Source organism: Magnolia sinica, chromosome 18 (assembly GCF_029962835.1).
Source record: "Magnolia sinica isolate HGM2019 chromosome 18, MsV1, whole genome shotgun sequence".
Classification (NCBI taxonomy): domain Eukaryota; kingdom Viridiplantae; phylum Streptophyta; class Magnoliopsida; order Magnoliales; family Magnoliaceae; genus Magnolia; species Magnolia sinica.
This window is the reverse complement of record NC_080590.1, coordinates 44,649,206-44,671,993: the sequence shown is the minus strand read 5'-3', so window position 1 is coordinate 44,671,993 and position 22,788 is coordinate 44,649,206. Positions and strand designations below refer to the sequence as shown.

Genomic DNA, 22,788 nt, shown 5'->3' with positions numbered 1-22,788 from the left:
ACTAGATCACTTGTGTAGGTGTAATTCCCTTCCATTTGTGCTTATGCACAGGATATGAAGGAAGAACTTAGCCTTGTAATCTGTCCGTCTACGCTCATACACTAGGTTGACCATAGTTGTAACTATTGGAATCACTATTACCTTACTCATTAGCACATTGCTCTAGGAAGTACCATGTTGCTCTCAGTCAGGTTGGTGATCCCTTTACCAGTGGTAAACCACGCACATTTTCCAGCATCCTCATCTCTATTCATTTTTTCCAACCATACCAATTGTTGAACCTTTCAAAAGTCCTTAATTGTCAAGGCTAAAAAAGCTCATTAGAGGAAAAGCCCCAACCTTCGCATATTGCTTGGTTACCAAGTGTAAAGTTGGCTGAATAGATGGCTAACCAGGAAGTCAATTGATCAAGAACCACTCCATATCGATGCCAGGGGTCAATGATTATCACAGTTTGAATGGGACCCAATTGGTTCTGACACACCCGCACAACAACGCACGTATCTCACGTGGTAGAAAACCGCACTAACACATACGGATACGAAGATATTTAATAAAAAATTACCATTAACTAAAATGAGATGAACTTATTTTTAAGCATTGTTAAACATGCCTTTAATAATTTATAATAATTTATAATGAACATTTTTAAATATTTTATTTTTGAGATTTTGCCTATAATATTAAGAGAAAAACTTTAAAACCTTAAAATCTCCTGACAAATTCTCAGGCCGAGAAATTGTCCGGATAGATGTCTGCCTCTCTCCCATAAGGAACGAACTCTATATAGATTGTCTTCAGAGGCTCTCTCTCTCTCTCTCTCTCTCTCTCTCTCTCTCTCTCAACCGTTCAATGAGTGGGGAGGGTAAGCAACCAAAATCGGCAGCCGCTGAAGAGCTGCTGAATCGACTGCAGCAAGGGCTTATACCAGATGAGGAGCTCAGGAGGCTGGTCAGGGTCGAAGTAGCAAGGCGTCTCAAATGGGGTTACAAACCTACTTATGAGGAGCAGCTCGCCCAAGTCCTTGATTTAACTAAGTGTGAGTTTCATCTGGACCGTCCATTCTTTTTTTCTTTTTTGTATGTTCGTTTCCATTAGGGTGGACCTCATAGTTTAAAACACGCAAACTCAAATAAATTCGAAGCCCAGCCATGTTGAGTCGACTCAGTCACATGGGAGCGTTTCCTGAAAACTCGTACTAGTTTTCCTATGCTTTTTCAGTATTATCTAATATTTAAAACTTACAAGTAATATATAAATAATGTTGAGTGGTTAGCAGAGTTGAGCTTTATCTGAGTTTTGTCGAGTATTTTGAAGCTGAGTCAGAGTCTTTCTCAAGTTTTCTTTGGGTCGTGACCAGATCGTGTTTTTCTCCGGTCTTGACGAGATCTGGTCGAGTCACAGTTGAGAGATTTCGGTCAAGTTTTTTTAACAATGGATTAGTCATTGGATCAGAGTCACTTCAATTGGACAATCCTAAGCATCCGATCGGTTCAGTTCAAAATGGATGGTTGAAAAACACTATGAGAGGAACTTTCGCACTCAAGTGCAGGAATCCAAAATAAGATTATTAGGATCATAGAAGGAATTACATGATCTTGGCCAATTACAATGGTTACGGCATGATGAACGGCTAGGATGGTACAAACCTAATGTAGGTTGGTCCCAACATGGAGAGTTGTAGTGATGTGGCCTCTGCAAGAACTCACGTGGGACAGGTTTTAGATCACAAGGTGCACCCAACGACACCACAAACCCTTTCTTTTCTTGCACTTGGGCCATCAATTGGATGGGTCGACCACCTCCAGGATGAAACATCCTCCCATGGAAGGCCATCATATGATGGCATCACTCATCTTTCAACTATTAAGAAAAGTTTAATACATTTCCTAGAAAAAAAAAAATGTGCATAGATCGAGTGGTTGGACACAGCCAATCATCACAATTCACAATTTACGAGAACTCGGATTGCGTACTGAGTACGTTCTTATTATCATCGTATGAGTAAATTCAGTTGGGCCCACCTTGAATGTACTTGGTCTATCCTCGTGGTCTATCCTCAACGTCCATCCATTTTTCCATTTAATTTAAGGGGTTGAGCCGAAAATTGAAGCATATCCAAAGATCAAGTGGATCATGACTAGAGGTGGGCATCCAGTCGAGTCGGACCGGATTTGGTCCAACCGGAATTGATCTGAGACTTTCAATACATAATCCGAACCCGATCTGATCCGAGACCGAGTTCGGGTCTGTGAACTCGATTCGATTTAGTGTAGTACTGGCATGACCCGAACCGAGCCTGACTCGGTCAGGGAAACCGAGTCGGATTGGGTTGGGTACGGTTTAGATTGAAGTTTCTATTTTATTTTTTTACAGTGTGGTCCACTTGATCTTTAGATTTGTCTTATTTTTCGGCTAAGGCTTTAAGGCGACCCCGCCAAATGGATGGACGATTTGGATATAACACATACCTCATGATGGAACCCACATAACTTGCTTACGTCAGTACAAAAGCATGTACATGGTACACCCGCCAGTTCACTTCTCGTTCAAAATTTGGTGACGTTACGGGTTACCCTCCATTAAAATATTAATAATCATTTTTGAGTCCACCGAGTGTGGTTCACAAATCCAGACCATCCATTATGTGTGTCCCACTTGAATGACGGGTCATACCAAGTTTTAGATGCATCCAAGTTTTATGTGGGCCCCACCATGTGATTTTATATGTTTTAGGAATGTCTTCACATGATTTTAGATGGTATGGCCCACCTAAGTTCCATATATGGCTGATTTTTAGGATATCCCATAAATTAAAGGGAACCCATCAAATGCACGATGATGTTAGACATGCATCACGGTGGGGCCAACACAGCTTGACCTCGAGGAAAGTTCCCATGAGCTTGATTGCGACTGATTGGTTACTCCGCCAGGCAACCTAGCAAGCTCGGTGCTCAATGCACCTCGAGCCATGCGCTGCTCGAGAGGAGTGGCTTGATTCGTTACTTCCCTGCCACGCTGGTAGTTAGTGCTCTGTGGACCCCACTATGACGTATTTATTTCATCCATTTTGTTCATTTATTTTTCTAGATCATTTTATAGTATTAAAAAAAAAGAGGTATATCTTAATCTCAAATGGACAATATTATATGAAATAACATTAAATGAATATTGTGCGGATCGAATCGGATCGGATTCCGGATTGACCACTGATCCGAACTCGACTTGATGTACGGTCGGATTTGGGTGGGCCTACTCGATCTGGCCCGATCCAAGCCGTTGGTTCGGTTCGCATCCAGTCGGATCTGGTTTGATCAAGTCAGATCCATTGGATCAGGTCAGATATGCTAGATCTAATCATGACAATGGAAACATTGGGGATAATTAATGATCTCCACCGTTGAAACCTTTCTAGGCCCCATGGTGATGTTTATTTGTCATCCAACCTAATCATAAAATCATACAGACATGGATGAAGGGAAAACACAAATATAAGTTTGATCCAAAACTTATGTGGCCCCCAAGAATTTTTAAATGGTAGACGTTCAACTCAACTATTTCCTGTAGTGTGGTCCATTTGAAAATTGGATATGCTTCATTTTTGGCCTCAAGCACTAAAACTATCTAGTAAAATGGATAGATGGTGCAGATACAATACATAAGGCATGGTGGACCTCGTAGAGTTTACTCAGGAAGCTAAGCGTAGTGAGTTACTCACCACGCAATCCGCTTCCAATTTAGGATAATTGACCCATCCCTGAGATGGAGCATCAATTGGTCGGTTCGGATTACGTTTTCCAACATGATTTCCCAAATGTACAGGCCTTTCCTTTATTTTACATTTTTTGTTCGCAAGTGGGAGAACCCAACTACTTTCGTTGACTTGAAAATAATGATTAGACGACATGAGATAAATGCTAAATGAGCGGACTTTCTAGGACGCGGATTGACTGGTACATTCAATCACTACAGTTTTCCTGTGACGTGGCCACGTGAGATCTACACCTGCCTCACTTTTGGGATATAAGCCCAAAAATTACGTAGAAAAATGGATGGATAGCTTGATAAAACACATACAACATGGTGGGACCCACGGAGCACCGACCACTGGCCACCTCCGAACCGGGTCCCACTTTCCAACCATACTTGATTCCATTGTGTTGGGGCTGCAGAAGTAACCTAAGTGCAAGCAAAACAATCATAAGAACATATAAATTTTACATGGGAAAAAATTATGGCACAGAGCAATAAACAATTCACTTTTGAAAACTAAATTACAAGAAATTGAAGGCTTACAAAATATAAAACTTTAGTTTTTTTTCCTTCAAAATCCCTTGACACACTCTCTCTAACCCTTTGATGTCTTAGCAATACCCTAATCCCGCACTAACTCAACTTATATAGCCGGATTATAGAATTATAAACAGAATAATGCATTTACGTAGAAGTTGTGCAAAACTGTCGATCTAAACTTCGATCAATCAAAATCGATCGAGCAATCCCTGATCGATCGAGCCTCCATGTTCGATCAATTGACTGATCGAACATACTCGAAAGTTTCCAGAGAGCAAATTTGATTTCTTCAAAATATCCTGATCGATTAAACTCAAATGGTCGATCGGTCAAAACTACTAAAAACTGTCCAACGAGCAAATTCATATATTCGGGGTATTATTGATCGATCGAATCAAACTGTCGATTGATCGAAAATCCCTTGTTCCATCATAGATTGGCGACACCAATTTCAACAATATGGACCCACTTGGCACACGTGAGAGATCCAAGCCACTCATTAGGATGGATAGTTGCCTTACCCAATAATATGCCTGGTCAACTAATAGGGGCAGCCATGGATAAGTCCAATATGGATCATTGATTATTCTTTTCCCAACTTCACATGTTGTGGCCCACTTCATGAACAAATTTATCTTAAGGGCCATTTGGCATCTCCATTTGGCCCCACATGATGAGTGGTCCATATCAAGATGGGTCCACATAATGTAAGATCACATCAAATGTGGGCTCAACATGATAGATGGCTGACATCAAAGTGTGGCCCCACATGATGGATGATCCACATCAAAGGTGGGACCAACATGATAGATGGTGGACATTAAAGGTGGGACCACATGATGGAAGGTTGACATCAAAGATGGCCCACATGACAAATGACCCATATTGAAGGTTGGGCCCCACATGATGGATGGTCCACAAAAAAGATGGGACCCATTGGTGGATGGTAGACATCGGATGCGGATTCCACATGATGGATGGTCCACAAAATGTGACCCCGCATGATGGATTATCCACACCAAGTAGGCCCTACTATATGGATGGTTCACAACAAAAGTGGGACCCACATGATGGATGCGGGACATGAAAGGTGGAAACATATGATGAACAACCCATATTGAAGGTGGGGCCCCACATGATGAATGATCCACATCAAGGTGGTCCCACATAATGCACCATTCACATCAAATGTGGCCCCCATATGATGGATGACCCACATCAAAGTATGACCCAACATGATGGACCATCCACATCAAGTGGGCCCCACTTGATAAAAGATTCACATCAAAGTTGGGACCTACATGATGGATGATGGACATCAAAAGGGGGCCCACATGATGAACGACCCATATTGAAACAGGGGCCCCATATAATAAATGGTCCACATCAAGGTGGTCCCACATAATGGATGGAGTGGGCCTCACATTTGATGGCCCACATTAAAGTGTGGCCCCTTGTGATGGACAATTACATCAAGTTGGCCCCACCAAATGGATGGCCACATTCAAGGTCTCGTATGGTGAATAACCCATATCCAAAGTGGCCCAACATGATGGATAATCCACATAGAAGGTGAGCCTCACACGATAGATGATGGAGTTCATAAGTGGACCCCACATGATGGGCACATCAAATGTGGACTCCATGTGATGTGTAGTGGACATTGAGGGGCCCCACATGCAAGATAATTAACATTGAGGGTGGGCCCCACATGATGGATGACCTACATCAAGGTGGGCCCCACATAATGGACAATCCATGTCAAACATCAGCCCCTAATGATGAATGGTCCACATCCAAGATGGGCCTTGCAAGATCGACGACCCATTTTGAAGGTTTGGCTCACATGATGGACAATCCACATCGAAGGTGGGATCCATATGATGGACAATCCACATCCAATGTACGACATAATGATGACCCAAATGTCTTAAAACACGATGATTATAGCCATCCATTTATTATTATTATTATTATTATTATTTTCCATTTGGGCACAATCCATCTATGGTGAGATCCACCAAAACAACTTTATGGATTACTCTTATAATGGAATTGTTATAATCTTTTAAAATGACATAAACTATTATTAAAAAAGCTCTTATACCAAACATGCTTATTTCGAATAGGATTTTTTTCGGTTTTGAAAAAGTTATTTTACCAACCGAGCTTATTTAAAACTAAAGTCAAAACAAAAAGTGCTTATTAAAAAAGCTCTTATTAAATTATAGTAGAGATGTCAAACTGTTAGGGTGACGTGCGGATGCAAAACCGAGTTAGAATCAAACAATAAGAGATCAAACAAACTAATTATACAGAGAACACAAAGTTTTACATAAAAAAACCCTTGTAAGAAAAAAATCATAACACAAAGCAACAATGAATCCACTATGATAATTAATGTTATAAGAGATGGAAGAGCTTACTGATCTGAGAATACACCCCAAAAACCACAAAAAAATAAAAATAAAATAAAATCCTAACTTTGAACTCCCTTTGCTCACCAAAAGCCCTAAGCATGCTTTCGATACCCTAATCCCCAATTACAAACCCTTAAAAATGATTAAAAAAGAATTAGGAAACAAAACCCGCAATTTCACAAAACTATGCAAGTCAGTTGACGGGAGTTTTGATCATATCGAGTGCCATCGACAACCCATCAATGAGATTGAAGCCACCTTTGATCAGATCGATTTGGACCCAAAAAATTGTCCAGCGAGCAAAGGCCAAAATACATGATTTTCTCAATAGAATCGAGTGGTCTATTGAGGCCATCGACAACTCCAGTTACATATAAATTAAAGACATCTGACAACAATCTCCACCATGTCTTCAATTATCAATAACCACATCTTTAAGCTTTATCTCTAATTACCTCCATCATAGCTCTACTGTCATCGCCGCTTCTCGTGCACACTCTGCCTTCATTAAGTCTTCACCAAGCCCAGAGAAGTCACACAAAACTTGAACCTCTCTTTAGGAACTACTTTTATAAGCATGTCTGCCAGATTCACACTTGTGTGGATCTTCTCAAGAGTCACTCCGCCTTCCTCAAGTACTTGTCAGATAAAATAATGACAAACATCAATATGTTTGGTATGAGAATGGTAAACTGAATTTTTTGCTAACTTAATCATGCTTTCACTATCACAATTTATTAGCACGGCTTCCTGTTGAAGCCCAATCCGATTTATGATACCTCTCAATCAAATACCCTTTTTGAATGCTTCCATCACCGCCATATACTCTGCTTCGGTTGTGGAAAGAGTCACCACAGATTGAAGCTTCAACATCCAATTGATTACTCCACCCGCTAGCACAAACGAGTAGCTAGAAGTCGATATCCTATTATCAACATTTTCTACGTAATCAACATCCACATAACCTACCAACTTGTCCTTAGACCTTTCAAACGTAAAGACGTATTCTACTGTATGTCAAAATTATCAAAATAACCATTTCACTGCCTTCTAACATTCCTTGCCAAGGTTAGCCATGTATCTGCTCACAACACCCACTACATGTGAAATATCAGTTCTCATAGATACTATGACATACATCAAATTACCAACAATGCTTGAATAGGGCACATGAGACATCACTTGCTTTTCTTCATCTGCAGTATGACATTGTTCAGAAGAAATCCTAAAGTGAGTAACACGGGATATGATAACTAGTTTCGCCTTGTCTATACTAAACTTAACCAATACTTTTTCAAGGTATTCTTTGTAGCCCCTAGATCTTTCATTTCGAATGTCCCTGACAGTTGAGTCTTCAATATATCAGTCTCAGATATGTTATGGTTAGCAATAAGCATGTCATCTACATATAATACCAGTACGATGAACTGTCCATCGTTCAGTATCTTGTAATAGACACAATGATCGTATTCATTTCTGATAAAATGTTGACCCATCATGAAAGTATCAAACATTTTCTACCACTGCTTAGGCAACTATTTCAAGCAGTATAACGACCTTCTTAACTTGAAAACTTTATTCTTCGATCCTTTCACTTTGAACCGTTCTGGTTGCTTCATGTAAATTTGTTCCAAACTCCCCATGAAGGAAGGCATCTTCACATCCATCTGTTCTAATTATAAGTTGTATTGAGCAACCAACGCCAATACAAATTTGATAGACACTTGTTGAACTACAAGCGCAAAAATCTCGCTGAAGTCGACACCATCCTTCTGCGCATACCCTTTTACGAGTAATTTTATCTTGTATCTATCATGTTTCTTCTTGTAAATCCACTTATAACCGATAGCTTTACTCCCCACTAGAAGCTTCACCAGCTATAATGTCTCATTCTTATAAAGGGAATCCATATCATCATTCATGGCCGCTATCCACTTCTCAGCATTAAAACCATCTAATGCTTCCGAGAAGGTAAATGAATCCTCCTCATCTATAATGAGAGTGAGTACAACATTTGAGTCATGCCTATATTTGACAGTAAATGTATGATCTCTTGGTGGATTTCTTCTGATAGGTGGCTACTCCACTTGCTCTTGTACCTCTGCACATGGCTCAAACTCTACCTATGTATCTTCTTTTTCAATCTCAACATTAATAATCACTAATTTCTCTAGTTCCTTACATTCGTCCTTGTAGAATAAGGAATCTTCATCAAATCTAACATTTCGGCTAATTATGATATTCCATGTGACTTGGTCATAAAGCCTGTACCCTTTCACACCATCACCATAACCCACAAAAATATACTTTCTAGCCCTTTGGTCTATCTTATCTCTATTAACTAATAGTACATGAAAGTAAGTGTTATAACCAAATACACGCAATTGTGGGTAGTCTACCTCATGACCACCCCACACTTTTTAAGGAATCTTACAATCTTTTGGTGTAGACAGGGACTGATTCACTAGGTAATAAGCCATGTTAACAATCTCTATCCATAAGTCTTCACCCAATCTAGCATTACTCAACATGCTTCGGGATCTCTCTAAGAGAGTTTGATTTATCCGTTCTGCTACTACATTCTTATTACACTCCAAATTCGGAACCTGGGCACTACTACTTCCTGAGTCTCAAACTCGAGTCACAACAGCTTCCTTGCCATTACCAAATTTGGTAAACGGTTAGCGAACTTCCTAAACACCAAACCCAGATCATGGCAGATGGAATTTTTTTTGAATGGTTAATTTGATTAGGCGGTTATACATCATATACATGATATCAACGCATGCATCTAAGAGACGGACCTATCCTTCCAAGGATGGTCACCCAATATATATATATATATATATATATATATATATGTATGTATGTATGTATGTATGTATGTATGTATTTTTAAACCCAAACCTCTGTTCATTTCAAAAAATTCACCACCTTTACATCTGACGTACCCCTATACATAAAAGAGGGGTCCATCCATGACAAGCACGTGTTAATTACAAAAATAATAGTAGGTGGATCAGAACATCTCAATAAAGCCTAATCCAACCTTATCCAGAAAGATAGAACCTCTAACCTGCTTAGGAAGCGCCACCCGACGATCGAAGCAAATATAAGACTGAGAAGCACTCCCTAGCCAGGCCATACTATCCGCTGGCGAGTTCCCTTCTGGCACAACTTGCACAAATCTGATGCGGCCCCTTCGCTACAACTGATGAATTCTATATAACCACATCTTCCATTTCCAACCCGACTCCGCATCGCCTTTGAGCAAATCAACCACCAGCCTAGAATCCGAATCTAAAATAATCTGGCTATAACCCCCTTGAATCCTGAGAGTTAGGCCATCATACACAGCACACAACTCTACAACCGTGTTAGTGCTGACCCTATAGCCTACCGAAAATGCGAAAAGGAAATTACTCTCCTCCCCTCTGTAAACACCCTCACCTCCTGCATTACCCGGATTACCTCTGGACGAGCCATCTACATTAATTTTAACCCAACCTGGCGATGGCCGCTCCCATCTAATCAGAACAGCATGACCGATAGATCTAGATACATAAGGTGAGGCAGCATAATTTCTTGAGATCTCTCTCCACGCTATCCCAGGCGCACCATCGTCTTTAAGAGAACTGGAGAGAAGGGCGTCCCACACCTAATTTTGGCAAGAACTCGGTCTAATGAAACTGGCACCCCGTCATACACCACACCGTTTTGAGATTTCCAGATCTCCCAAATTATGATACAAGGAATAATCATTTGACATACCGATTTGCTTCGCTTAGAGAACACCGCCACCCACCATTGAGAAAGTCGGGCTTCAATTGAAAGTGCTGCCATAACGTCTATGCCTACCCATCTTCCCACAGTTTTCCACACAGTCTGTGCTATGCTGCTAGCAACAAACAAATGTAGCAGAGTCTCAATGGCATGGGTCTGAGAACCAAGACTGGAACAACAAACACACCTGGAGGCAATCTGGACACCTCTAGATTGCACTGCACTATCAACCGAAACCGTGTTTTGAAGCACCTTCCATACAAGAAGGGATATTTTTGGTGGCAGAGAAGCATGCACTACCAAAAAACAGGGCAAAGCCGACGGATGTGTGGCTGTTTTTGCTACGGATTTTAGCTGTGGGGAATTTCGACGGCTAAAATCCGTAGCTAAATCATAAATAATCCGTAGCAATAGCCTGTATTTTAAGGGTGGACGTTCAATCGCTACTGTTTTCCTGTAGTGTTGTTCACCTGAGTTTTATTTCGATCTGATATTTTAAAATAAACCATAAAAAATTATTTACTAATGGATTTACGGTGTGGATTAAACAAAAACATCATGGTGGGGCCCATAGAGCCCTACCAGATCCAATATCCAAGCCACCGTTTTCATTTTACAGTAAATGAATGTTGAATTTCCATTTTATGTTAAATAGTGGAAACTCGTCTACATAAAATGTGGGTTTGATATATGGCTATCCAGACCATCCGAATAATGGGTCTTGTTGTAGATGATTTATATTTACAATTATCTTATAGAATAATATCTTAAAAATCCACTAAATGGACCCTTAACTGTACGGCTGTGAATATAGTTTAGTATATAAAATATGTAAAACTCACATTTTAACGGATCCGAATTCTTCCACGATTTCAGAAAAGGAATTTTTTCATTTTCCCTCTCTGAACGCCCGTTTCCTCCTCTCCCTTTCCCTCTCGCTGAAGAGGAATTTTCATTTTCCCTCTTTCGATTCCTTCTTTCGACCGCCCTTTTATTCCTCTCCCTTCCCTCTTTCGACCGCCCTTTTCTTCCTCTCCCTTCCCTCTTTCGAGCGCCATCTTCATCGCCCTTGATCGCCCTTTTTGAAGCTCGTATACAGATCGTTCATTCAGAAGCTCATATGCAGATTTCATGCTAAGGTGAGTCATGAAATGTAATCAGATTTTTTTCTTTATGATGTTCTTGGACTATTGTATTCACATTTACATTTTCTGGCCAAACTTGATCAAACTCGTGAATATGATGTAGCTGGAGGAATTATTAAAAAGAGCTTCTCATAATATCTGTTTATTAGAGATCTTTTTGAATGCATTCGATTGTATTTAGCTGATAACCGTTGGAATGTCATATGGTAGTCGGTGCTTCGTTTGGGGACGATAGCACTGGACTGCATTCTGTTGAACGAAGGCCATGATTGGTGGCTAGGATCTTCTAATTGCAATGAGTTTTACTGCATTGATCCACACTACAAGAAAAGTAGGCATACTGTCCAAATCAAATGATCAAAATGGGACGGTGAAGATGGCCCCTTATATGCAATTTTCAGCCTATACTTCATTTGCAATGAGGCCTATGATTTGGACGGTCCTGATCGTGTTATATGTTTGCCATGTGCGCAATGTATGAGTCATTGCTTTCTTGAAAGAGAATCATCAGTGCATTGTAGCCCAAGAAGCTGTGTTGAGCCTTCCTTCTCATGCAGATACAAAATTGAAAGAACGTAAGACAAAAGGGCAAATTTAGTTTACTGTTCTTTCTCTTTTTCCTGTTGTATTGGTATCATTCTTCAGCATCATCTTAAAAATGGTGGCGATTCTTCTACCGTACATGTGGCATAATCCCACGGTGATTTATAGTACCATCAAAATTTCTGACCACTGATGGATGGATAGATTAGATGCTAATCAACTGGATTATCCAGATTATCCCTCACAAACCCTTCAATCTAGTTCATTTTCGTGTTCATGCCTTAAAATGACCTGTCAAATTAAATAGACGGTGGATAAAATACGGACCGTCCGTCTCTATCTTGGTCCTGATGGGTAGGACAGGACTGTTTGTCTCTAGCTGGTCCAGTCTCTACCAAGCTAGAGACAGACAGTCCTATAAGTGGCTCTATAAGGCCCACCGTGATGCATATATTTTATTCATGTATCTATTCATTTTGACTTATTAGTTTAAGGCATGAGCTGGAAAAGGGGACAGGTTAAAAGCTTAAGCTGACTACATCACGTGGAAAAATGGGAATTGAAAGCCTACCGTTGAAAACTTAACAGGACAGCAGTAGTTTTGAATCAAGTAGATATTTATGTTTTCTCTTCATCCTAGTCTATGTGATTTTATTAATAGATTGGATGGCAAATAAACATTATGTTGGGTTGTAGGAAGTTTTCAATGGTAAAAGTTAATTCCTAACTACTTTTTTTTTTTTTTTTTTCTATGGAACATGTACAGGTTAAAGAATAGTCCTTGATGGTGTGGAATGCTAGAATAGGATTCATGTAACTGACCCCAGTTAGTTTGGATGAGACTTACATGATGATGATAATTCACAAATTATTATGCGAATAAAAATTGACAATATCTTAAACCATTCTACTAATAAACACGATAAAATATCTCTAAGAGTCATCCAGCTGGTTGGCTAGCATCTATTATCTATAATGTTTGAGTTATTCATTTCACTTTTATTGACGTGTGGATATCATTCAGTTCATGAAATATTTTATTTTGGCAACACTTTTGTGGTTTGATAAATACCCTATGTCATGTGAGGAAGGAGCTACCAAGGGGTGTTTGGATGTATGAAGTTGGTCAACCTTGTACTTCTGCCAAAGCTTTTGTAGGCTCTCTCTTCCCATAGGCTTTGCAAATTCACCACTCAGGTTGTACCCATACCTTGAACTGTAGCCAAGAACATGATGACCAACAAAGATCAACCATGGTTGTTTCTGCCTATCCGCTGACGAAAGGCAATGCTCGATGAATCTGTACTGTACCTAACCCTCTCTCCAATCATGTTCACTGTCTGCTATGCAGAAATGGAACATACCATAGTTTGTAGAATACCCGTAGTAGATTGGAACATTAAGTATGGTGAAAAATGAGTAATGTTCATTCTTCACATACACCTCAACAGAAAAAATAAAATAAAAATTGTATCGGCTTTATTTACGTGTGTACGCCATATGAGCCATCCAAAAGGTGGGCTTTCACATTGATCCAATTATCAAGGTGAGTCACCAAGGGTGGAAGTATATATCATTTCCCATATCTTGCTATTTATCTATGTTTTTCTCCTTAGGGGTCCTTTGGATGCCTGAAAATTTTGTAAGTGGTAAATGAATTGGAGGTAATTGAATTACAGTTAAATTGTTTACTGCATGTCCTGTTTGGCTTTAAGCTGTAATCTGTTTACAGGTAAATAGTTAATTATGTTTAGATAACCTGTAAATTATTTAAACCGTAATCTATTTATAGCCAAATTTCAAAATTCTAGTTGTTATGCTGAATTCAGTTGCAGGTAAATGAAATCAGTGCTTTTCAGCAGGTTTTTATTTACAGTTAAATTGTTTACTGCACGTCCTGTTTGGCTTTAAGCTGTAATGTGTTTACAGGTAAATAGATAATTGTGTTTGGATAACCTATAAATTATTTAAACTGTAATCTATTTATAGCCAAATTTCAAAATTCTAGTTGTTATGCTGAATTCAGTTGCAGGTAAATGAAATCAGTGTTTTTCAACAGGTTTTCATTTACAGTTAAATTGTTTACTGCATGTCCTGTTTGGCTTTAAGCTGTAATCTGTTTACAGGTAAATAGTTAATTGTGTTTGGATAACCTGTAAATTATTTAAACTATAGTCTATTTATAGCCAAATTTCAAAATTCTAGTTGTTATGCTGAATTCAGTTGCAGGTAAATGAAATCAGTGCTTTTCAACATGTTTTCATTTACAGTTAAATTGTTTACTGCATGTCCTGTTTGGGTTTAAACTGTAATCTGTTTATAGTTAAATAGTTAATTGTATTTGGATAACCTATAAATTATATAAACTGTAATCTATTTATTGCCAAATTTCAAAATTCTAGCTGTTAGGCTGAATTTAGTTGCAGGTAAATGAAATTTCAGCAAGTTTTCATTTACAGCTAAAAGTTGTAAATGCTTTACAACCTGTAATTCATTGACTGACATTTTTGAGCATCCAAACACTCCCATATCTTGCTTACTATCTTTCACATTATAAACTTTATGTTTGCTAGCCTAAATACACCATCACATGTAGCACAAGGTCCAACCTGGAGAAATTCTCAGTCTAATGTCTCAACTCTCAGTCTAAAATTCTCTTGTAGCCTTTGAAAAGAAATTCCACCATTTGTTCTTTAAATGTTAAATAAATGTTGTCAAGTGTCAACCATTTGTTCTTTAAATGTTTATACTTATGATCCTTTGTTAAATGTTGAATTGAAAGATGATGCTTCTAGATGTTTCAGGAATATAATCCTATTTGTTACAAGTCCACTTCTCCTGCTGCATTTTAAGAACCTGCTGAATCAAGTATAATTTGTAGAAATCTAACTTGTAACTCCTCAGAACCCGCTCTGCCGTAAGATATTACGGTGCATGACGGTTCCCAGTAGGTTAAGTTGCAAGTTGTTATATAAAATTGGTTGGATATTTTTCATTTTTTTAAATGTTGTCAATAGTTAGTTGGATGATGAATTAGGTATAATTGTGTGCCTACCTACAGGTCGTATCGAATGGGCTCTAGGGAGTGGATAACTCTACATTACCCAGACCCACAATTTGTAGATGGTATGATGAGATTTGTGAAGTTCGTAAAAGAACATCTTCCTGGTAGAGAATCCATTCATTGTCCATGTACCAGATGCAGATGTCTACGTTTACCCTGCCTAATCGATGATGTGGTGATAGATCTGATTAAATATGGATTTAATCCAACATATAAGGTGTGGAACATGCATGGTGAGAATGCATCGCCCAAGTGTACTGAACGTGCATCAACTTCTCACCAGTGCCCTAGTGTTGCAGACTTAAACAACATTGTTAATGCGGTTGTTGAAGACCTCGGTGGTAATAACCTGGATAAAGTTATTCAAGATGAACCCAATGTAGCCCCTGAAGCTGAAGACATTACTGGAGATACTTCAACCAATGAGTTTGAAGCAAATCTACGAGATGCGATGACTGAGCTATATCCTGGTTGTCACAAATTCACCGTCCTGACCTTCATAGTGCAACTCTTTAAATTAAAGGTGAACCATGGATGGAGTGAACAAAGCTTTACGGCTCTTCTTCAACTACTCCAGAGTGTCTTGCCATCCGGTAATAAGACTCCAATTAATACCTACCAAGCAAAAAAGATCATTATAAAGTTGGGTCTTGATTATCAGAAGATTCATGCATGTCCAAATGACTGCATGTTATACTGGAGAGAGCATGAGGTGAAGACGAGTTGTCCAAACCGTGGTGCTTCTAGGTACAAGACAGAAGTTAATTTGAAGTCGAGACGAGCTCAAGTACCTAAGAAGGTGTTAAGGTATTTTCCATTAACACCAAGGCTACAAAGAATGTACAGTGTGCCATGGGTGGCAAAGGAGATGACCTGGCACTCAACCGGAAAAATGCAGAGTGGAAAGATGGGGCATCCGGTGGACTCTAGCACATGGAAGTTTGTTGACAACAAGTATAAGGATTTTTCAGCAGAAACTCGTAATGTTCGATTAGGTCTAGCCACAGATGGGTTTAACCCCTATGGCACTTTCAGCACGTCGTACAGTTCTTGGCCTGTTATGTGTGTGACATATAACCTTCCACCACATTTATGTATGAAACCGCAATTTACTATGCTCACTTTGCTCATTGAGGGACCACGACCGCCTGGGAAGGATATTGATGTGTATTTGGAGCCGTTGATTGTTGAGTTACAAGACTTATGGCGGAAGGGGATGACGACATTCGACGCATACCATGGAAACAGGTTCAACATGCATACCATCTTGCTGTGGACAATTCACGACTTTCCCGCATATGGTAATGTTTCTGGTTGTAGGACCAAGGGTAAATATGGTTGTCTCCATGTGGTCCTCACACAGATTCCTTGCGACTACGCCATGGAAAGAAACACGTTTATATGGGTCATAGAAGGTGGTTGCCACTAAACGATGAGGCCAGGAAGGATACAAGTGCGGGCACCTTCAATAAGAAGGCGGAGCCACGACCACAACCGATTCGTCTAACTGGGATTGAGCTTGAAAGCATCACTACGAAACTAAATGTGCAGCGGGGGGAAATCAGAAAGAGGAAACAAATGGGTACAAAAGGAGGACAGGAACAAGCTGATGATGCTGAATCATCATGCTTCTTGAAGCGGTCCATATTATATGATCTGGAGTACTGGAAGGATATTCCCGTACGCCATAACCTTGATGTTATGCACATTGAGAAGAATGTATGTGAAATTCTTATTGCACTAATGTTGAACACAACTGGAAAAACTAAGGATGATGCCAATGCACGCAGAGACTTGAAGTGGCTAGGAATAAAGAAGCGTCTATGGTTAGAAAATATTAATGGCAAGGTGATCCAAAAACGAGGTCCTTTCTTGCTTCGAAAAGAAGAGAAAAAAATTTTCATCCAGACTTTACGTGAGCTTCGTGTTCCGATCGGTTTTAGTGGGAATTGGAAGAACATCGTAAATGAAGATAGTGTGGATTTAAAGGGTATGAAGTCTCATGATTACCACGTGTTGATGCAACATCTGCTTCCAATTTTGATCCAACATGCATTCAGGGATAGTAAGCATATGCGCACTATAATTAGAAGCTTCTGTACCTTTTTCAATGCCCTATGCTCGCGAACCATAGATATTGAAATGTTAATGGTTCTCGAGAAGGGTATGGCAAGGACATTATGTGAGCTTGAGATTACATGCCCTCCTTCAATTTTTGTTGTGATGATGCATTTGCCTATTCACTTGGCTTACGAGGCTCGCGTATGTGGTCCTGTCTACTATCGATGGATGTATCCATTCGAAAGGTATGATATGATTTTAATGTGAATAAACCCACCTAACATCTACAATTACATTTATTAATGTGTCGTTAACTCTTTTAGGTTCATGAAGACGTTTAAGGCGTATGTCCGCAATAAGACACGACCTGAAGGTTGTATAGCAGAACGATACATTCAAGAGGAGACACTTATATACTGCAACCAATATAAAGGCAAAAATAATACAAGCCTCTTGGAGAAACTGGAAAAGCGGTTTGACGGATCAATTTCACTACTGCCGAAGTTGCAAGATATTGTTGATGACTTCGATGTTGATGAGGTTGGTCCAGTTGGCCTTGGTCAAAGTGTCATTTTAGAAGGTATTGAATACGAACAGGCTCGCACCTGGGTACTGAAGAGTCAACCCAACTATGATACATGGCAAGGGTATGCACTAGACTTAGCTTGTATGTATGTCTTCTTCATTTATTTCAAATATTATTCAACATAATTGTAACAACATTTATGAGATTAAAAAATTGTCAATTTTGTTACAACCTTCTTAACTTGCAGGAAATATGCTAATTTCTTGAAGCAACGAACCGTAGTTGCCGGGAAGAGGACTAAGGTGGCGAGTGATGAAGAGTTCATACCTTGGTTGAAGAAACAGCTAGACTTGGATGAATCAAGTAATGAAGTCTTCAAAGATATAGTTAGGGGACCAAAGGCTTTTGCAATGCAGTACAATAAGTATTGTATCAATGGTTTCCTCTTCGTCACCAAGGATTACGAAGAGAATAAAGTGAACCAGAACAGTGGGGGTAGCACAGAGAGTATGACCACCTTCCGATCTAGTGCTAAGGACAAGAATACAGTGGATGAATCTGTACCTTATTATGGGGTCCTATGCAAAATCATCCAACTGGAGTACCGAGAAGGGTACAAGCCAGTCCTACTAAAGTGTGATTGGGTGAAGGTGACGCATCAAGGTGTTTCTTTCGATGCTGAAGGGAATTTGAGATTGGTGAATTTGTCTAATTTTCTCAGTTCAGACCAAGTGGGTGATGAGCCGTTTATTCTTGCAGAGCATGCCGTGCAGGTTTTCTATTCTAGAGATCCAAAAAATCCTGATTGGCATGTGGTCTTGGAGGTTCCAAGAAAGATTTTCGTCGAAGATGAGACGAGCCTTTTATCAGAAACAGGGGTTGTAACTGATGCTGAAGTAGGACCTAATCTCACTGAAGTAGAGATGGGTGGCGAGTTGTTATTCAATGACAATGAAGATATTTGTGTGGTTGTTGAAAAGGAAAAGAAAAGAAAGCGAGTAGGGAGAAAAAGTTGATTTGTTGGTACTTTTATGTATGTAACGAAACGATTTTGGATTTAGGACCTTTTTTATTTTCCCATTATTATATTAATGTAACGGAAGATATTTACTATTTTTTTTTTACTCGTCTCTTTATTATATTTAAATTGGAACTCAATGCTGTTAATTTTTACATTGTTTTAAAGTAAAGTGATGTTTTTAGGCGTTGGCATTGCTACAATTCACGTACGACATGTCATCATTCAACATTTTTTTGTGTTAGATGCTAGCATTCATGGCCTATAAAGAACCAGATGGCATAGATATTAAAAGATGGAATCCTCGATGCCTGCCATGTGCTCTTACGTTACTCATCTACACAAAGATTGGACTGCTCTAATCACCCATTTATGGCAAATTTTGCCTGTTGAATGTGGATGGATATTTGTAATTTGAGTTAACTGTACCTTTTTAGGCCATTGACCAAATGGTCACCCATCAGATGGTACATGTCTTAAAATATATATCTTACTATATTTATGATGATTATTTGAAATTATTAGTCATTTAATTCCATTAATAATGTGTTTTGGCATGTATGTAATGTGGAAAAGGCAATTGAGAGGAATCTTACTAGTGATGCCGAGGTTGGTAGGGCTGATGTGTACATCAGAGCCCATACAACAAAGGATGACAAATTACAGTTTCCTGAAGCCTTTGTAAGTGCAACCCTCGTACATTCTGTCATTATCCATATGAATTTTAAACGTGTCTTTTAGTTGCTAATTTTTCTTTTGGATGTTGTCATAGGAAAAAATAAAGTCGATTCAGAGTAGTAATCCAACATCTCAGATGACCAATGTAGATGATGCCCTTACACAGGTATATATGCTTGTCCTTCAAGTACTTGAGTTTATTTATACTTACGCATTCTCTGATAAATCGACTTGCAATTTTGATTATAGTCAATTGGGAGTGATAGTAGAGGGCGCATGCGGGGTATAGGTGGAAATGTAGGCAAGATTGCATTGAGGAAGACAATCCCTATTATAGATAAGCTCAATATGGTGACGCGGGATCGAGATAATTTGAAGGAGGAAGTAGGTGAAATGAAGAAAAGCCTGGTAGACCTCCATATGAAGCTTAATTATATTGTAGAAAAGCAAGGGGAACAGGGGGTTGTGGATCCACCAACAATACCTCCATTTAAATCTAGTCGTGCCTTGTCGGTATGTATGCGTTTCTCTATTAGAAATTTATGTTTATGATTATATGCACCTCCATTTAAAAATACTAATGACATGTTATACTTGTACATGTAGCCTGATTTGATACATATTGGCAAGAGATGCGATCTTTGCGATTGGAAGAAACAGGTAGTTGCTCGTGGTGAGGTGCATGAAGTTGATTCAACTGCCCATGTCCATGGAGCAGATCTAGGCGAAGGAAATTTTAGAGTTGTCTTGATCGAGATTAAAGCTTCGCACGTAGAGTTGTGGAAGGAAGATGGTTATCATCATACACTTGGAGAGGTCGGCGTAGGAGGATTTGTTATTTGGCCCAAGCTATTTCTAACCATCTATCCATGATGTTTATAATTAGACATTACAAAAACTGAGACAATTTACTTTTATTTTCAAACTATACGGTAACATAGACACTTATCTTAATATTATGGAATGGAATGTATTCAACTCTCACATCAGATTACACACACATATATGGAATGGTATGGAATGCATTTATCACTCACATTAGATTACACCCACATATATGGAATGGAATGGAATGGATTTAGCACCCACGTTTATGCTTTGATATATTTGTTTGGCATTTCAACCTCCCTTTGGGGAATTGAAAGATTTGTAATAATTTTTACTTTTAGTGTTATTTGCACTTGGGGAGAGAGAGAGAGAGAGAGAGAGAGAGAGAGAGAGAGAGAGAGAGAGAACTGTAGGGAATTATCATCATCTGTGGCAGCTGTTGTAGAGAATGCGATCAACTCGACGAGAAGTTCCTTCATCGTTATTCCACGACCGCTGTTGATTCTGCATGTCTACAAACATTACACCAAAAACAGATATGTGTAAATATTTTTGTTCATTAATATTTTGAAATTTAGATTTTGATTTAGGATATCTCATAATTTGGATGTGTTTTTTGCAGGGGTTTTTTTACTCTTATGATTTATTCAACTGTTTTGGCATCTTTAGCTTTTTCTTTGAATGAAGAGGTCAGTTTCACATTTGTGAGCATCCTAACTTTGTGTGCGGTTGGTGGTTCCATCATACTTGGGTAAGGAAAATCGGATGTGTTTTTTGTTCCTAATTGCATTATTTCAGTTAGACAGATCAATCGAATGATCTGAACTATCCTTTAAGCCTATAACAGATTTCTAAGGCTACCATACATGGATTGAATGTGCAGATAATGCAGATTTCTAAGGCTATCAAATCCATCATGTTTGACCTTGAGAAGATGAAGAACGTAAGTTTCAGATGCACACACAGCATGTTGTACAAAGATATACTGTTGAATAATTTCATATGGTGATTGTCAGAATCTCTGGTATTGCAGGCAACGGTGATGAAGCAAACAGAGATTGCTGAGTCACTGGATAGGCTGCCTCTCAATAGGATGCATGCATACCTATGTCATAAAATCCAGCTTTAATGGCAGCAGCAACATCAGCAACTGTCCTGAAGTCCAGATGAGTATTGCTAGTTTACAGTTCTTATAGGCACAGTTTCTGTTTGACACAGATAGTAAATACAAATGATAGAACAAGAAAAGAAACCGACTGTTCGCAAATAGCCCATGTAAAAGGAAGCATACCAGGAAAACCAGCATAAAATGCAGCCATCCTGCATTCACTTGCTCAGATGAGGGTAGCTTTTCTTTATTATTATTGTTTTTTATTTATTTTTCTTAATCTTCTCAATACAGGGATTGGGGCTGGATTGGAGTCTATGACAGCAAATCCTAGGGCTAGGGAAGGGTCAATACTCCCCATGATACGTTCTCGCTAAAATCTACATTTTTTTTTTAATGTTTTGCATGTTTTTTTGCTTTAAGAAAGGATGTTTATTGCACTAACAAAGATCTTTTAGCGAGCTCAAGACTGTCTTCCTGAAGTTCTTAATTGTGAGGGAGTGCTGCACAGGTGTAGAGTGCTGGTTCGTTCAGCCTCACAGGGTATGGGTAAGGTTTCATTTCAAATATGGTTCAATTCACATGTTTAGAGTGATTCCCTCCTTGATATCTTTTATTTATTGAAAAAAAAAACTCCAAAATTGAAATACTCCAGATCATTAGGTTTTGAAGGAGCCTTTATACCATGAAGCAGACTCTCCTTACTGCTTCACCTGGCACTTCAAACTGGTCAAAATGATTACTTGCTATAGAATACAGATCCAATGGACTTAATTTATACATGGATCTCTACCAACCATTCCCACGACAACATCTTCCAAGTTCTATAATGAACTTCTTTCAAATTTCTTTGAACTTTGCATGAAATGAAGTCCAATTAAAGAATCTATTTAGTGAGGTACCTCCATTTTACATTAAGAAGGTTTGTCATTTAACCGAAATTTGAAAATGCAGGTTTACTGGTTCATCTTGGGCATCTTTTCTATATGGATGGGAGAACCTCATATGCATGTACTGGTAATCTATCTCTTGTTTATAAAGCTATATCTGCAAAACACCATCCCACCAGATTCCTTTGAGCTCTGGCATTGTAATGAACTCATCGACACCTTGCATTGTCCTTCCAGTTTTCTGTAAATTTTGCATTATTACCATGGAAGCGTAGCTAGAATCTGCATGCTTAATATCCTAGAGTATCCATTACCAGTATTAGTATCCTACTGTACTAGACATGATAGGATGAAGTATTCAAGTATCATTGGCTAAGGTATGCAAAACATAAGTACTTTACACCAGATGCTATACTAAAAGTATCCATCAT

General features: G+C 39.0%; 3 protein-coding genes across 5 annotated transcripts in view; all 3 read left to right on the top strand.

Moving 5' to 3' along the window:
• The first annotated feature begins 727 nt into the window (after positions 1–727).
• The window catches only part of LOC131232759 ((S)-coclaurine N-methyltransferase-like), a 76,825-nt gene continuing 54,764 nt past the window's right edge, over positions 728–22,788 (top strand). The window contains exon 1 of one of the 3 annotated variants that reach the window (XM_058229235.1): positions 728–1,039. The gene's annotated coding sequence lies outside the window, so the exon portion shown is untranslated. The remainder of the gene's footprint in view (positions 1,040–22,788) is intronic. The other 2 variants (XM_058229234.1, XM_058229233.1) reach the window with 2 other exon arrangements.
• LOC131232380 (uncharacterized) lies at positions 11,428–18,851 on the top strand. The gene is made up of 5 exons (XM_058228606.1): positions 11,428–11,635; positions 15,246–16,549; positions 16,612–17,554; positions 17,633–17,956; positions 18,083–18,851. Exons 1-5 carry the CDS (start codon positions 11,628–11,630, stop codon positions 18,849–18,851), a joined length of 3,348 nt encoding a protein of 1,115 aa, XP_058084589.1. The 5' UTR covers positions 11,428–11,627.
• LOC131232760 (uncharacterized) lies at positions 19,366–20,596 on the top strand. The gene is made up of 4 exons (XM_058229236.1): positions 19,366–19,534; positions 19,626–19,697; positions 19,781–20,044; positions 20,138–20,596. Exons 2-4 carry the CDS (start codon positions 19,668–19,670, stop codon positions 20,402–20,404), a joined length of 561 nt encoding a protein of 186 aa, XP_058085219.1. The 5' UTR covers positions 19,366–19,534; positions 19,626–19,667; the 3' UTR covers positions 20,405–20,596.

What these genes read in the sequence shown, in the direction of transcription:
- LOC131232380 (XM_058228606.1), top strand. An exon ending in TGGATGTATCCATTCGAAAG is followed by an intron (nt 17,555 to 17,632) that starts GTATGATATGAT and finishes TAACTCTTTTAG; the next exon opens with GTTCATGAAGACGTTTAAGG. An exon ending in AACTATGATACATGGCAAGG is followed by an intron (nt 17,957 to 18,082) that starts GTATGCACTAGA and finishes CTTAACTTGCAG; the next exon opens with GAAATATGCTAATTTCTTGA.
- LOC131232760 (XM_058229236.1), top strand. Translation starts at nt 19,668, where the DNA reads ATGACCAATGTAGATGATGCCCTTACACAG. An exon ending in TAGATGATGCCCTTACACAG is followed by an intron (nt 19,698 to 19,780) that starts GTATATATGCTT and finishes TTTTGATTATAG; the next exon opens with TCAATTGGGAGTGATAGTAG. An exon ending in AATCTAGTCGTGCCTTGTCG is followed by an intron (nt 20,045 to 20,137) that starts GTATGTATGCGT and finishes TTGTACATGTAG; the next exon opens with CCTGATTTGATACATATTGG.